The 15,408-nt window shown below is 33.6% G+C and overlaps 3 protein-coding genes across 3 annotated transcripts; all 3 read left to right on the top strand.

Moving 5' to 3' along the window:
• Positions 1-1,424: 1,424 nt before the first annotated feature.
• Positions 1,425-2,840, top strand: LOC129911320 (uncharacterized). The gene has a single exon (XM_055989077.1). The coding sequence runs from the start codon at positions 1,425-1,427 to the stop codon at positions 2,838-2,840; it is 1,416 nt and encodes a 471-aa protein (XP_055845052.1).
• A 5,366-nt stretch (positions 2,841-8,206) lies between these two features.
• Positions 8,207-8,634, top strand: LOC129911329 (uncharacterized). Its single transcript, XM_055989088.1, has 2 exons — positions 8,207-8,486; positions 8,555-8,634. The coding sequence occupies exons 1-2, from the start codon at positions 8,207-8,209 to the stop codon at positions 8,632-8,634; spliced, it is 360 nt and encodes a 119-aa protein (XP_055845063.1).
• LOC129906531 (UBX domain-containing protein 6) lies at positions 8,358-14,447 on the top strand. Its single transcript, XM_055982320.1, has 7 exons — positions 8,358-8,486; positions 8,555-8,700; positions 8,759-9,244; positions 13,147-13,241; positions 13,309-13,732; positions 13,800-13,945; positions 14,013-14,447. The coding sequence occupies exons 2-7, from the start codon at positions 8,644-8,646 to the stop codon at positions 14,113-14,115; spliced, it is 1,311 nt and encodes a 436-aa protein (XP_055838295.1). The 5' UTR covers positions 8,358-8,486; positions 8,555-8,643; the 3' UTR covers positions 14,116-14,447.
• Positions 14,448-15,408: the final 961 nt, after the last annotated feature.

Below are 15,408 nucleotides of genomic sequence, written 5' to 3' on the forward strand. Positions count from 1 at the left end.
AAGGATGCGAGAAAGTAAGATATTTGAAAAAAATTTGATAATCTTGCATTAAATGTGAGATGTGTTAAAAGTAAAAGTGTTCACGGTAATTTATTTTTGTATCACTTAAATTTTTAAAATAAGAAAAGAATATTAAAGAAAAAAAAAAGAAAAAATTACATGCCCTAACTGTGACTTGAACTTGGTACCCTCCACTGGCTGACCGACTGCTTTACCTTCGGACTACCGAGCCTTGAGATATTTATTGTAAAACTATAGGGGTATTCACGATCTGGTGCAACAGGCCTAGTAAAAATGTAAAATTTTATTTATTTACAATAGATCTTGAACGCCCCTTTTCTTATCTATAGTAAATATTGAAGCATGAATGAAATCCATGATGTTTTTTATTTTAACAGGGTTGTTCCTCCACTGTTGCTTCTTCTTTTTTTCCATTTTTTATAATTTAATTCTTTGTTTTGTTTGGGTTGATTAATTTTCACAAATTATTTTACATCAAAAGAAACTAAATTACGGGACATGAGTACCGACAAGCCGACATCCATAATAAACAGATTAAAAAAGACAAACTGTTTATGATGGGCGACGCAACGGTGAGCTGCCATCTGTCAAAAATAATTTTACTCTATTGTATTTTTATTTTGCAATAGGTCTAGGGTATAGCAAAAGTGCAAGACTGTTGTAAAATTTTAATCCGTATATTTTGTTGTTTTAGTGTTGTAAGATTTTACACTTTTGCACTGATACAAGACCAGTTGCATCGGATCGTGAATACCCCTTATGTCTATATGACCTTTGATGGCCAAAGGTACAAATATTTTCCCTTTTTTTGACAGTTTCCAATAATTCCAATGGAATACAAAATTTACAGGGTTGCTTCTCACATCGAGATACAAACACAGGTTATTTTTCCAAATAGAGAAACGTATGGAATTTTTGTTTTTAAATTTTTCGATGCGAGAAGTTCTCGACTAAGTTACAAAACGTAGGCACAGTGTTGTGCCCAATCACGTTCCAATTCACATTTTCAAGGAACAAACTAACGTCAAAAAGTGGAAAATCCTCACCCCTCTACAAACTGACTGGTTAGGCGATTGAAAAATCACCGTGTAGCCCGGCACTTAGGCCTTAAAATCTTTTGGTTAACGAAGCTAAATGAGATATAATTTCACAAATTATAAGTCTGTGTTCACCAGTCCAAATGAGATAGTTTCGCAAATTATCATCTCATTCACAGTCACCGACTAACCATCAAACCGAAAGCATCGTTCGTAGTCTCTTGTGTGATTTTTATTTTGTGCTACTTTGCGCAAACCGGTATCTCCCGTTATACCACATTTCTCTTATCGAATAACAATCATTTTCGTTTTCTCTTTTGCTTGAAAAGAAAAATACACGTGTGAGTGCTATCTAACTTTTTTAAAATGCCTGGTCCCGCGGGGCTAGGTGGATCCCGTTACAGGCATTTGCCGCTTGATGTGGATTCATCCTTTTCCCAACCCAATAAAAAACATAAATCCAATATAACCCCAACTCCTTTATATACTTACCCCGAACTTCCAACTTCAACAAACACAAAAAATCCCAAATTTATAGTGATCTCTCCCAAATCAAATGAAAAGCCCATATCGTCCCTCAATCCTTTCCTATTAAAAAAATCAATTGACAATATATCCAAAGAATATGATCAAATTTCTCAATTGCGTGACGGCAACCTTCTTGTCTTAGTTAAAACAGAAAAAATTGCGGAAACATTCCTTAAAGTTGACAATCTTGCCAAAACTTGTCCAGTAATTGTAAAATTGCATGACAAACTAAACGAGTCAAAGGGCATTGCCTATGCCCCTTGTTTGATCAACACCCCAAAAGACATAATACTTGAAGAAATGGAATGTCAAGGAGTTAAAGATGTTTATAAATTTACCAAAAACGTGGATGGCAAGCAGAGAGAAACCGGTTTAATTCTCTTTACATTCAACCTCTACTACACCCCGAAAACAGTTGACATTGGCTTTTTTAAAGCAAAAGTCACTGAATACATACCAAATCCAATGCGCTGTCGTAGTTGTCAACTTCTCGGTCACACGAGTAAACGGTGTACCGGTGAAGCAAAATGCGATATTTGCAGTCTCCCTCCGCACACTCCTCAACCTTGCACTAAAACTATGTGTGCAAATTGCTCACAAGCTCACTCGTCTTCTTCTAAGACTTGCCCTGCTTATAAAGAAGCCAAAGAAATCCTAACAATAAAAACCCACAAAAAATGCACAATGGCTGAAGCTAAAAAAATTCATAGAGAACAAAATAACATCCCCGCTCATTTCTCATCCTCATCAGAGTTATTTTCCGAAAAAACAAAGCAAAACGCGGATGATTCAGCAGCACAAATTCTTAATAAAGAAAGTGAACAAAACTCTCATAAATCTAATCAAACTAACACAGCAAAATCAACTTTAAACTCTGAAAGCACCAAAACTAACAGTACAAATTCCACAATTCATAACCTTGCCATAAATATACCTCAAAACACCATTATATCCACCACTTCCAATGATTATCATCCAACCTCTCCCAAATTAAACAATCATAAGAAACCAGATCTTAATTTAACTCAAGAACCAAAAATATCCGATCCAACTCCTTTATCTGATTTTTCTAAAATTTCAGAAACAAACCCAAACAACTCTATTACCACACAGCCCGATTCATCTGAAAAATCAAAAACCCACACATCTAATAAACAATCTCAATCCCCTATTTCAAAAGTAACTCAAGCTTTGCTTGAAAAACATAAATACTACGTAGAAAACCCAGACCCACAAGATGTCGATATGCTATAACTACACTAACATCGAACCACTACTTGACTCCGCTGATCGGGAATTGAGTCAGCCGAGCTCTTCAGAGAGCTTGGTTGCCTCAACATCCGAGCCGCGGAGTCAAGAAACTGATCACCCCAATAACGACAACACCAATTTAATACAAAATGACTCAAAGTCCACCTACATAACTAAAGAAAAAACCAAAATCCTTCAATGGAATATGAAGGGTTTTATTAATAACTACAATGAGTTGTGTATTCTTATTAAAGAATACATGCCAAGTGTGATTTCTCTTCAAGAAACTCACTGCGCAGCCAATTTCAAACCGAATATACCAAAAATATATGAAGGTTACTTTCATAACTTACCACAAAACGTAACATCAAAACAAGGAATAGCTATTTTAGTAAGAAAAGGTATACCACATAAACTAAAGGTGATTAATTCTCCCATTCTTACACTAGCAGTTGAAATTCAACTCCCATGTAATTTTACCATAATATCGATATATATACATCCTAATCAGTCGTTTTCCATCAATGATCTTGTTAATATAACTGACCAAATAAGCACGCCAGTTATTTTAACTGGCGATGTTAATTCATGGAGCGTTCTCTGGGGCTCCCCCGTAACTAACTGTAGAGGTGCGATCTTAGAAAGGTTTGTATCTAACTCTAACCTCATAATTCTCAATGATGGCTCCCCTACTCATTTTTCTACCCATCAAAGCTTCACACATATAGACATAACCACCTGTTCCCCTACATTGTTTCCAAAAATATCATGGATCGCATTAGAAAATCTTTACAACAGTGATCACTTCCCTATAATAACGACATTAACATCTAGTCAAACACTCGAAAAGTATCGTGTTACTCCCAAGTTTAAAACTGATCTTGCAAACTGGACCGTTTTTCAACACCATATCACACAAAATTTATCGTACACGAGCACTTCCTCAAACATTAATCAAGAGACAGCTCGACTTACTAAAGCGATTAGATTTGCAGCCAACCTCTCAATTCCCCAAAATTCGCCAAAACCTCCAAGTCGGAACGTGTCTTGGTGGAATTCAGAGCTCAACTCATTAAAAAAAATAAAAAACAAGGCATGGAAACTTTTCAAAAAATATCCTAACCAGCTAAACCTTCTCGCATTTAAAAAATCAAATGCTAAATTTCGTAGGGAATTAAAAATTTCAAAGGCAAATAAATTTAATGTAATTACATCATCAATAAACCCCACATCTTCTCCCTCTAAAATCTGGCAAGAAATCCGCTGTCTAACAGGTTCTTATACACCGCACTCTATAATGTGTATAGAAGACCAAGGTAAAAAAATCATTACCCCGAGCGAAATAAGTAACGTTTTCGCAAAAACGTGGTCAAATCTCTCCAACGATGAAAACTTTTCTTTGTCTTTCAGAACTAATAAAATTCAATCACTGAATTCACCTTTTAATACTAATTACCTTTCTTCTCAATCTCTACATATTGAAACACCGATTTCAAAAATCGAGCTCGAAAGCTGCCTCTCCAAATTAAAAGGCAAAACCCCCAGCAGGGATCGGATTTCTTATCCGATGCTGAAAAACCTTCCAACAACAGCTAAATCTAGACTTATACAATTATACAATAACATTCTTGATACTGGTATCATTCCACAAAGCTGGAAGTTAGCAACCATTCTGCCTTTACCAAAACCAAAAAAAATAAACACGAGTGTTAACGAGTACCGTCCAATATCACTTATTCCCTGTGCTTCTAAAGTATTGGAAAAAATTGTTGCGAAACGACTGCTTTGGTTTCTGGAATCCAAAAACCTTTTAAGCCCCAATCAAGTAGCTTTCAAAGCTAACAAAGGCTGTGACGACGCCCTCCTTCACCTCGATTATTATGTTACAAAAGCTCTATCGGCTCGAAACCATGTGACTATCTTGTCACTTGACTTCGAAAAGGCTTTCGATAGAATTGGTATACATCAAGTCTTAAACAAAATTAAAGCCTGGGGTATAGGCCCGAAGATTTTTCAGTACATAAAATCTTTTTTAACAAATAGAAAAATTTGTGTCAAAACAAATAATTGCTTTTCTGAATATTACTCTTTACAGAACGGTATCCCCCAAGGGTCTCCACTGTCAGTGGTTCTGTTTCTGATTGCTTTTGATGAAATTAGCTCTATAATATCAAACTATTCACAACTTGATCATTGTATCTATGCCGATGACGTGTACATTTTATGCAGGCATAACAGTCTTGTAGAACAACAAAATATATTCACTAACATTCTTTCAGACATTTTAACTTGGTCCGATGATTCCGGAGCAAAATTATCTGTAGACAAATGCAAAACATTACATAGTGTCGTAAAACATCTTGCAAAAAAAATACTTTTAACTTCAATAATGTAAACATACAAAATGTAAATACGTTAAGTATATTAGGTATTATTTTTAGTGATAGATATAATTTTAAAAACCATTGCATTGAGTTAAAAAAAGTCTAGCTGCTAGGGCTAACATCGTTAAATACTTATCATGTAGTAAATCTAATGCTCATCTAAACACTCTATGTAACGTTGCAAGATCTCTGGTACTAAGTAAGATTGACTATGGTATTCTTATCTATGGTAACTCCCCAAAAACAACAATCAACATTATCAAAGCCCCATATCACCAAACAGTTCGTAGATGCTTAAACGCTTTTCCCACCAGTCCTATACGTAATATTATGGCGGAAGCTGGACTTCATTTAGTCGACGAACGCATTCTTGAAAGCAGAGTTAAACTATATGTAAAACTGTCATTTACACAAGGCTCCATAATAAATGATGATGTTAAATCAATCTTGCAAGCAAAATATCCCAAGCGTATTCCATCAGCTCTATCAATCGCAATAAAAACCGCAAATTCAATGGAACTTCCTGTTGTGAAAAACAGTAAATACTTCCCAATGTTCCCACCTTGGTCTATTCAAAACTCATCTTTTATCATGGATTTGGCAGACTACACAAAGGGTAATACATCCAACAAAATGTACCGAGCATTATTTCAAGATGTAACAACTTTATTGAAGTCGAATGGTTGGAAATTTGTATACACCGACGGCTCTAAAACCCAATACAGCACATCATTCGCATCAACTTACGAAGATGGTTCATTGCTATCTATAGGTTTATTAGATAATATAGCTTCAATTTTTACCGCCGAAGCATCAGCGATCCTTGAAACCGCAACTATAATGACAAAGCTAAACAACAATTTTGTTATATGCTCAGATAGTCGTGCAGTCCTCAGCGCAATTTTGAATCCAAACAACACAACAGTTATAATTAGTAAAATAAGAGATCTGCTGATAAAACATCAGAATAAATCAAAACTAATGTGGTTGCCTGGACATGTCGGTATTACCGGTAATGAACATGCTGATAAGGCTGCCAATGAGGCTCACTCTGCGCCAGTCAAATCGATCGCCAATATAACCAAACGTGATCTTCTGCGCGAAACCAGAAACAAACTTACACAACAACAACTCACTGATTGGCACAACAACTATCAACACCCATACAAATCAATCAACATCGACAAAATCAAACCATATTACCCAACCACCACCTCCAGACGGATGAACACTGTAATGGTCAGACTCCGTATAGGACACACTGCACTCACCCATCAACATCTTCTTAAAAAAACAAACCCACCAACATGCACTCTTTGTCAAACAACAATAGATTTGAAACACATTCTTGGGATAGGAGCATGCAAATCATTGACATCCAACACCAGCATCTACAACGAAACGTCATCAGTAGAAGAGATCTTGAAAAACTTAGATTCTGAGAATATCAAAAAATTATACAATTTTATCAAATCACACAACATTGAAATTTAAACATTTAAAAATATTTTTTTTTTTTTTCTTTATAAATTATGTAATTATATTATAAAGTACTTTATATAATATTATTTTTTTTCATTTAAGAGTCAGAAGCTCTAAGCAGCTAGCACTTGTATATACATTAACATGTAAATTTTAATTTTATGTTAATAAATTATAATAATAATAATATCATCTCATTTCGAATGTCAAATCATATAGTAAAAAAAATTAATTTTAAATTTGAACTGACCTAATTTGCGAAATTATCTCATTTCCCAAAACACAATATCCCTTCTATAAAGCTTTACAGGAGCTACACTACCACCTGTAAAGCTTTATAGAAGCAAATTTGTTAGTCGGGTTGGGCTCTAATGAAAACAGGGGTCGAATTACGGCATACGTTCGTTAACGACTGGTTGCTATGTGTAACTATCGTTTTCTAATAATTAAATAGAGACAGAAATAGTCAAAACGTTAATGTATGATCGTAATCGTGTGCCGTAATTCGACCCCAGGCTGAAGAACATTTTAAATTGTATTCGTAAAAAATTACTTACGGTCATATTATTCACTAGTTTAAAAAATACATCTTGATGTAAAATTGTCAAATGTCAAAAATAAATCTAAATCCAAAACAGTTATCCCGATTTTAATTATGAAAATAGTTTAAAAAAAAAAAGTTAAAAATGACTAGGTATTTTTTCACTGTCGGGTTTTATTTTATTTTGATTATGGATTTGGATTTATTTTTGACATTTCAATTTCTTTACATCCAGATGTATTTTTTAAACTAGTGAATAATATGGCCGTTAATTTAGCAAAAAAACGGCTTTTGTAAAACATGTTATAAAAAGACAAGATATGACGTTTAATTTGGCAAAGTCAAAAGCAACAACAATTTCCAAGAAAAATTTTTTTCAACAACAATTTCAATAGGGCAGCTGTCAAAAACTTAGGAAGCCATCTATTTTTTCTTTCATCTGACAGTTATCGATACAGACTTTTTTCTAATGATCATACCTTCTCTTTTTATACCATGTTTGTAAAATACTTGAAATTCAAACTTCCTCGTGTATAATCAAAATTAAAAACTTGTTTCAAAAACTCATGAAAAAAAAATAACTATTTAGACACGTCCTTCATTTCTCTGAACACGTCTTTTCATTTTTTGCAAAATTCCAAAAATCCAAAATGGAATTGAAACACAAATTTTTTTTTTTGACAACAACAAAACGTCATCTGTCGTCTATCCGAAAAAAAAAATCTGGATGTGCAGAAAAAAAAAAATGTCACAGGTTGAATCGAACAAAAACTCGGTTTTTTATTAAAAAAAAAATATATTTAATTATATTCGACACAAAACAAAGAAAACAAACCAACAATATTGAAAGAACAAAATCAAATAAAAATTTCTATTAATTTGTTTTGTTCCATTTTTTTTTTTCTTTTTATCAAGAAAAAATTTCGGTTTTTTCTTTTCACAAAAAAATTTTGTTGTAACAAATGAATGTTGCTGATTCATTTTACGAAACCTTTAATAAATCTTTAGAAGGATTCGCTCTGCAAACCGAAAAACTAATAAATGTATCAATAAAATTTGCATTAAATTTACGAACGCAATTTAATCAAGCAACCGACACCTTCCAGAGTCCGATCGAGTTCACTGAACTGCAAATAACTCTGTTGAAGGTGTTGCTTTTGATATTGTTAACAAATTTGGTATTGATTGGATTTGCTTGGCGTAAATTTGGTCAAGTTATAACAGAAAAGTTTGTTGAACCAAGTAAGTTTGCAAAAAGCGAGGGGAAAAAGATTGGGGAGGGGAAATGACGTTTTTTTTTAATTCTTTAGGCACCTTGAAAGAAATTGAAGAACTTAAACTTTCTGTAGCGAAACTTAAACTTCCCAAAGAGCATTCGCCAAGAATTTAAGAGTTCAAAATGTCCAATCGAATTAGGAAATTCTTTTCCCGTAAAAAGGAAGAAGCTAAATTCAAGGTAAATCTCAATTTCCTTTTGTTTTTTACTCCATCATCCTCTTTTTTTTTAAATCCAGCTTAAAGTTGGTAACATTGGAACTGGACATCAATTGAATGCTCCTTCTGCACCATCGTCGTCCAATCGTCAACCACCCAAAGACGTTTATATTCCACCAAAACGTCAAGAATTAAGCAACGAAGCTAAAGCAGCAGCTGCGGCTGCTTTAGCTCGAGTTGAAAAGAAAGATAATAAAGAATTTAATACATCATTGGCAGCTATTAAAGCACAAGCTAAACGTGAACTTGAAGCTGAGAGGAAACTTAAAGAAGAGGCAGCAGCTGGTGCGGCAGGTGGTGGAGCTGCGGAGGCAGCTAAAGAAGTTGTGGAGAATAAGAATTTGGCTTGTCATGGTGTATTCTTTCGATGTCCAATGATTGGCGAAGAAATTCTTCCCAAAAAAGAATGGAAGATCAAGATTAAGGAGTTTCTTTATCAGCAATTGGAGCAAGAGAGGGCATTGACTGCTTGTTTGATTATATACAATTGTAATACCAAGGAAAAGGTAAGTCAAAAGGCTTTAATGTTGTAATAATCCTAATAAAAACCTTATCTAACAAGTTTCTTACACGTAGAGTAACTTTTATCTTACTTATTAAACTCGTGGTCCATGAACAGTCCTTGTCTCAAGCACAGCGCTTTTCTTTTTTCACATAATCTTTCCATTTGTTCACACCAAGTGTTCTGCTATCCAATGCAAATGAAAAGGAATTTGAGATACATTGTACACTTTAAAATCAGTAGTTGAGTCCTATTCAGAATATGGGAACTGCTGTTAATTTGTTTACTGATAGCACTGGTCTGCAAGGAAATCCTCCTTTTAATGAAACTATAGTTTTATAAAGTATTTTTGTATGTTGATTCTGAAGTCAAAATTGGCCTAGCACGTCACGTTTTTAGGATATTCCCGTTAGAAAATCTCGAAAACCTATTTTGTTTTCCTGTTTTCGAAACAATATTTTGGCGTAATGTAAACTTTTTCAACTAAACTAGTCACGGTTTATAAAAGAATTAATTTTTTTCTTTCAAATTCAGTTTAAATCTTCTCAATATCTCTTTTTTTATTCGAGAAATCTAAATTTAAGTAAGTTTAGTAGGTTTGGCTTATCTTACCGTAAAAAAACTGATTTTCAAAAATTCATATTTCTTTTTCCCAAGAGAAAAAGTATACTTTTCTAATAGCTTTTGGTATGCTGATTTTAAATCCGAATTCAAAAAATTTCGATCAGCTCCCGTTTTTTGAGATATATGTAGTAGTTTTTTTTTTGAGATTTTCTTAAAAAAAAAAACTTGATTTTGTGATTCTTTAATGGTAACATCTCAAAATCCTGACGTGGTAGAATTTTTTTTTATTTCGTATTCGAACTCAACACAACAAAAACCATAAAAAAATTATACCTTTGTTCTTAGGAGAAACAAATCTGATGCTGTACAAGACAGTTTATCGAATAAATAAAATATTTCTTAATAGAAAAAAAAAATATATAAAATTAATGCATTTTATTATACTTTTCTTTACATATTTGACTTTTTAAATATAAGATTTTTTGAGATTTTACATTTTCCTTAATTAAGGTATTTTTATTCATGTGGGATTAACTTAAAACTGCAGGATTTCAATATTTTTGCTGTTTGTGTCAATTAGTATCTTAAAATGTGTGTAAAGTTTAATTAATAAATACAATTTTTTCATATTTTCATATGATAGATCATGTTATGAGAAATAAGTCCTCAAAATTTGAGCTGAATACGAATAATAGTTATATTTTTGTGCAAGGTCAACCGAATCTAAAAGGGTTATTTTCTACAAACTACTCATATTTTTCAAAAATCTTTTACAAAAAAATAGTAAGCGCTAGAAATTTCCTGAAACCAAATTATATTCTGGAAAGTCAAATCTTTCATAATTTCAAAAAATTATTTGAAGGAGAATAAAAAAGATAAATATTGCAGACTAGTGTGATCGATCTATTGCAAAACTTTTATGTCTACCAAAACTCAGAGCATTGTTAACAATACAATGTTTTTTTTATTTTTAGCAAATTCCTTCTCAAAATGGGTTTCTTAACCTCTTCAGTCCCTGGGTACACATACATATGTGCACCTTAATTTTTTCTTATTGTAGCTTGCGACACTATGAATATCAAAGTTCAACATTTTGCGAAAAAAACTGCGGTGTGAAATTCGACTTTCAATTGAATTGTTGAGTAAAATTAGATTTTCTTGTGGTTTTTTGTTGATTCTTATTTGAAAAGTGTCACCATCCCAAATAGATCAGAATGGGACAATGCCGAGTTTCTGAGAGATGATTCAATTAATTTCTACACAGATGGTTCTAAAACCAATGACGGAGTGGGTGGCGGGATTTACTCAGATAGACTTAATGTTAGTCTCTCCTTCCGTCTCCCTAATCACTGCAGCGTGTTCCAAGCGGAAATAATGGCGATTAAAGAAGTATTGACTTGGCTCAAAGAAAACGTGATATCTACATCGGATATCCGCATCTTCTCTGATAGCCAGGCCACCCTTAAATCGTTAGCTTCGGTTTCCAGAAACTCCGTAACTGCCCGCGACGGTCGATCATCTCTCATGGAGATGTCAGAACAGTTTAACATTCACCTCTTTTGGGTGCCGGGTCACAGAGATATTCTGGGAAACTGTGAAGCAGACGAACTCGCCAGAAGTGGAACTCTTATACCAATTTTACCCAATAAGGCAAATATTGGTATACTAATCGCAACGTGCAAACTCATGCTGAAGCAAGAAGCTATAGAGGCAACAAACATACGATGGTCAAACATTATAACTTGACAAACGACCAAGCAGATCTGGCCTAGGCTAGATCGAAAACGTTCAAAAAATTTATTGTCTCTAAGCAGATTGCATATCAGCCCTGTAATAGGTGTCTTAACAAGACACTGTCTCATAGGTAGACACGCCATAAGACTTGGCGTAATCTCTAACGACTTCTGTAGAAGTTGCCTTGATGAGGAAGAAAAACAATCCAACATCTATCTTCTCTGCTCATGCCCTTTCCAGTAGAGGTAAAAAATACTTGGAAAAATATTTCTTAGAAGATACTAGTGAACTAATCAATACTGATATCTTCAACCTTCACCGCTTCATTAAAAGCTCCAACTGGTTTAATTAGTGAGGAATTTCCCTACAAAATCATGGTATCACAACGGACCAATAAATGGTCTAAGTGTGTTAATTGTTTTCCTGACAGCCATTTCTACCTAACCTAACCTATTTGAAAAGTAGTTTTCTCTTATGTTTTTTTTTTTTTTTAAGTTAAAAATTAAATTGTTTTTGTTATTAATTTTGATCTTATACACCCTATTTATTATAAAAAATCCATTACAATACTATTTTACTTTTTATTTCATACTCAGGTCTTAAGAAGTTGACTGAATTTATATCTTTTGCTTTATGCGCTTTAGAAGAAGGAAAAAAAGTTGGTTCAAAATTATTTTGTTTAAACTTAAAAAAAAAAACTTGGATTTCCAAAAGTAATTATGTATATCATAGATTCAATCGCGGATACGGGTCGTTCTTCTATATTCCATTATCCTGATTTTCTTTTAATCTGGAAATCTAAAATTCTGTTCTTCAAAATTGGTTTTCGAAATTCTGTAACTCCGAATCTCTACATTATTTATTTTATTTTTACAATTTACTATTAGCCATTATTCTGCCTCCATCACGAATTTTGGGTCATATAGAATTTTGACCCCCACCCTTCAATCAAACCTGTCCAACCGCCAATATAGGATTATTATCAAATCTGACATGTCAACCGCAATCAACGCATCGCCCGTCAATTCCACAAAGAAGTCATCATAGACTGCTTATTTTTGTACTCACTAAGAATGACGTTGAACAAATTACACATCAAGATATAAGAAAAGAGAAACTAATTAAGTTTTTCAAGATTCTATCTGCAGATGGATTTTGCTTCTATTCTTATCGGTACTTTTGCTACTTTTTAAGCATTTCCCTAGCTTACAGTTTTTCTTTCAGAGGTTTTGGGTGTGCTGAAATCGAATCTGAAATCAGATTTTAAAACCCAGTAATCGATATTTTGCTACTTTATAAGCGTTTCCATAGTACCTGTATTACCCAAAATAGAACAGCTAATCCAAACAAACGTTCTTCAATGCGATTATGTTTTCATTCAAAACCTTCAATATAAATTGATTACATAGGCAGGTTCCCTGCAGGTATGAAAAAGCCATAAACAAACCCCTTCTATTCTTCTACTTACTAAAAAGCTTTATCCAGTGGCAGTTTATTTATTGGATGAATCAAAATTTCATGTTTTGCATAAGTTTACCAAATACACTTATTGTCACCTTCTACCCAGACTCCCTTTTAAAATATAGCCAATTTTCATATAACTTTCAGGCTGAGGACTGCGTTGCCACGCTCTCCAAATATATTGAAAATCTAATAAATCATCCAGACGAAGAAAAGTACTGCAAAATCAGAATGACCAACAGGTTCGTTACTTGAAAACCAATTTCATAAATAGGAAAATTTAATAAAAATGGAAATACTTTTTTTTAGAATCTTTTGTGAAAAAGTTCGTTATGTAGAAGGTGCATTAGACTTTCTCAATGGAGCTGGTTTTAGAGAACAAGAAATCGACAACGAACCTTTTCTACTTTGGTGCAAAGACAATCTCGATCCTGATATGGAACTTCCAGTTCTGCTCGATGCTCTTCAAAATGCCGAACCTATTCTTTTAGAATTAGATCGAAATATTCAAGTACTTTTGCCAATGCAAGCAAAACGCACTGAATTGCCAATGGACTTTTTCCGCATTACCCCCGAAGAGATTAAACGTGAACAACAACTTCGAAGTGAAGCCATTGAGAGCGCACAGATTTTAAAGACAAAAGCAATGCGTGAACGTGAAGAACAACGTAATCTTCGAATGTATCGTTTTGCATTGATTCGTATTAAATTTCCAAATGGAATTTATTTACAGGTTGGTTCAAGAGTGAAATTCTTATGACTTTGTGATCTTAATTAATATTGATATTTTGTGATTACAGGGAACATTTAACGTTTATGAAAAACTTGGCGACATTTATCAATTCGTACAGTCATGTCTGGCAGATGAGGCATTGGAGTTTAACTTAACACTTAGTGGTAGCCAATTTTCTGACCAGGATATGGACAAATCTCTTTATGACTTGAGGTATGTTAGGAAATATTTTTTTAAATTTTAAATAATTTTTTAATAAATTTTGTTTTATATTTTTAAGACTCATTCCAAGTGTGATGTTTCTATTTATTGCTTCTACTACAAATGTATCTGATGAGAATTTCCTTAAAGAAGATCTCCTTATGCTTATCCAACCAATGTAATATCCAGAGATGATTTACTACTATACCATTATTATTGTCATTTAAAAATGCTTTCAAAGCAATCACTGTAACTCGCTATAACTCAACTATAAACTGGAAGATTGAAGTATTTAGTTGTTGATGAAAAGGGCTTTTGAAATTTGAAACAGACAGAGACAGCACAAGAAGATATGTATAATGTTGCCGATGGTCATTCGATCATCACAACCCACATTACCACATCTATTGTTGTATTTGTATAATTTGTTAAAAAAAAAAAATATTTCCATTCTTATTTATAGAAAAAGAAACAAATTGATATAAAAAAAAATATTTATTACTTCAGCAAGACACTCTGTTATATTTGGATATTTTGTTAATAGGCAGTCAAGCCTTTAAAAGTTTTAACCTTAAGTCAGAACGTCGGATGAAACGGAGGGGAACAGCGCTCGCAACCGCACTCGACGGATGAAAACAACAACAATTGACAGTGGCTTCCGACTCCATCCGCCAATTATGGTTCTGGCTTTAGGATTTTTGTAATTATAATAATTAAGTTAAGAGTGTTTCACTTAAAGCCTAAAACAATACGGATATTAAAGAATTCCAATCCAGTAGTGGTAAAGGATCCAAAGTTAATGTATAGCCGTTATTATAGCGCAGAAAAACCAATTGAAAATCGTTGAAAGCCAGAAAAAACTCCGTGATAAACCGGCTAGAAAGCGTAAAAAAAAACTGATGGAAACCTTAACGATAAGCCGATTAAAAGTTGTTAAGGCGGAAGAAACTTCGTGGTAAACCGTTTAACAGCCGTTGAAAGCTCCAGAAGAGATTGCCGATGCCGAGTAACCGGTTAACAGACGTCGAAAAACCAGAGGAAGCGCTGCGTTGTAGAAAAATTGGTAAAAAGCCACAAGTTTATACAAGAACCAGCGAAGGAGAACCGCATATTTTAAAATACTAAAAAAACAATTTAATGTCATTTCGAGAACGCGATTTTTGGAATATTTACACTTTTAGTCCCAGTTTGATGGAATGTAAATTAATTGAGGCTTATTGTGTCTCTTTGGGTTTGGTACAGCTAAGTATTTCTGGCATCTTTCAACTTATATGATTTTATCTTTAGAGTAGTTCGAAATACCTTAAAATACTTAGTTAGGGTGACCATCGCTTTAAAGCCGCACTACAAAAATCCATTGTGGATTCGGACCTCAACCAACAAGCTTCGCCAGCCAGATCTCTCTTTACCCAGTTGCTTTCAGTTTCGCATGTCAAGTTGTTTGAAGTGTATTTTCTTTTTCATGTGCCTTCTCA

The sequence above is a fragment of the Episyrphus balteatus genome, chromosome 1, assembly GCF_945859705.1.
Source record: "Episyrphus balteatus chromosome 1, idEpiBalt1.1, whole genome shotgun sequence".
Classification (NCBI taxonomy): Eukaryota; Metazoa; Arthropoda; class Insecta; order Diptera; family Syrphidae; genus Episyrphus; species Episyrphus balteatus.

Excerpts from the sequence above, each read along its gene's own strand:
- LOC129911329 (XM_055989088.1), top strand. The coding sequence starts at position 8,207 with ATGAATGTTGCTGATTCATTTTACGAAACCTTTAATAAATCTTTAGAA. Across the intron at positions 8,487-8,554 it reads AGAAAAGTTTGTTGAACCAA|GCACCTTGAAAGAAATTGAA; the intron begins GTAAGTTTGCAA and ends TTAATTCTTTAG.
- LOC129906531 (XM_055982320.1), top strand. The coding sequence starts at position 8,644 with ATGTCCAATCGAATTAGGAAATTCTTTTCCCGTAAAAAGGAAGAAGCT. Across the intron at positions 8,701-8,758 it reads AGGAAGAAGCTAAATTCAAG|CTTAAAGTTGGTAACATTGG; the intron begins GTAAATCTCAAT and ends TTTTAAATCCAG. Across the intron at positions 13,946-14,012 it reads AAATCTCTTTATGACTTGAG|ACTCATTCCAAGTGTGATGT; the intron begins GTATGTTAGGAA and ends TATATTTTTAAG.
- LOC129911320 (XM_055989077.1), top strand. The coding sequence starts at position 1,425 with ATGCCTGGTCCCGCGGGGCTAGGTGGATCCCGTTACAGGCATTTGCCG.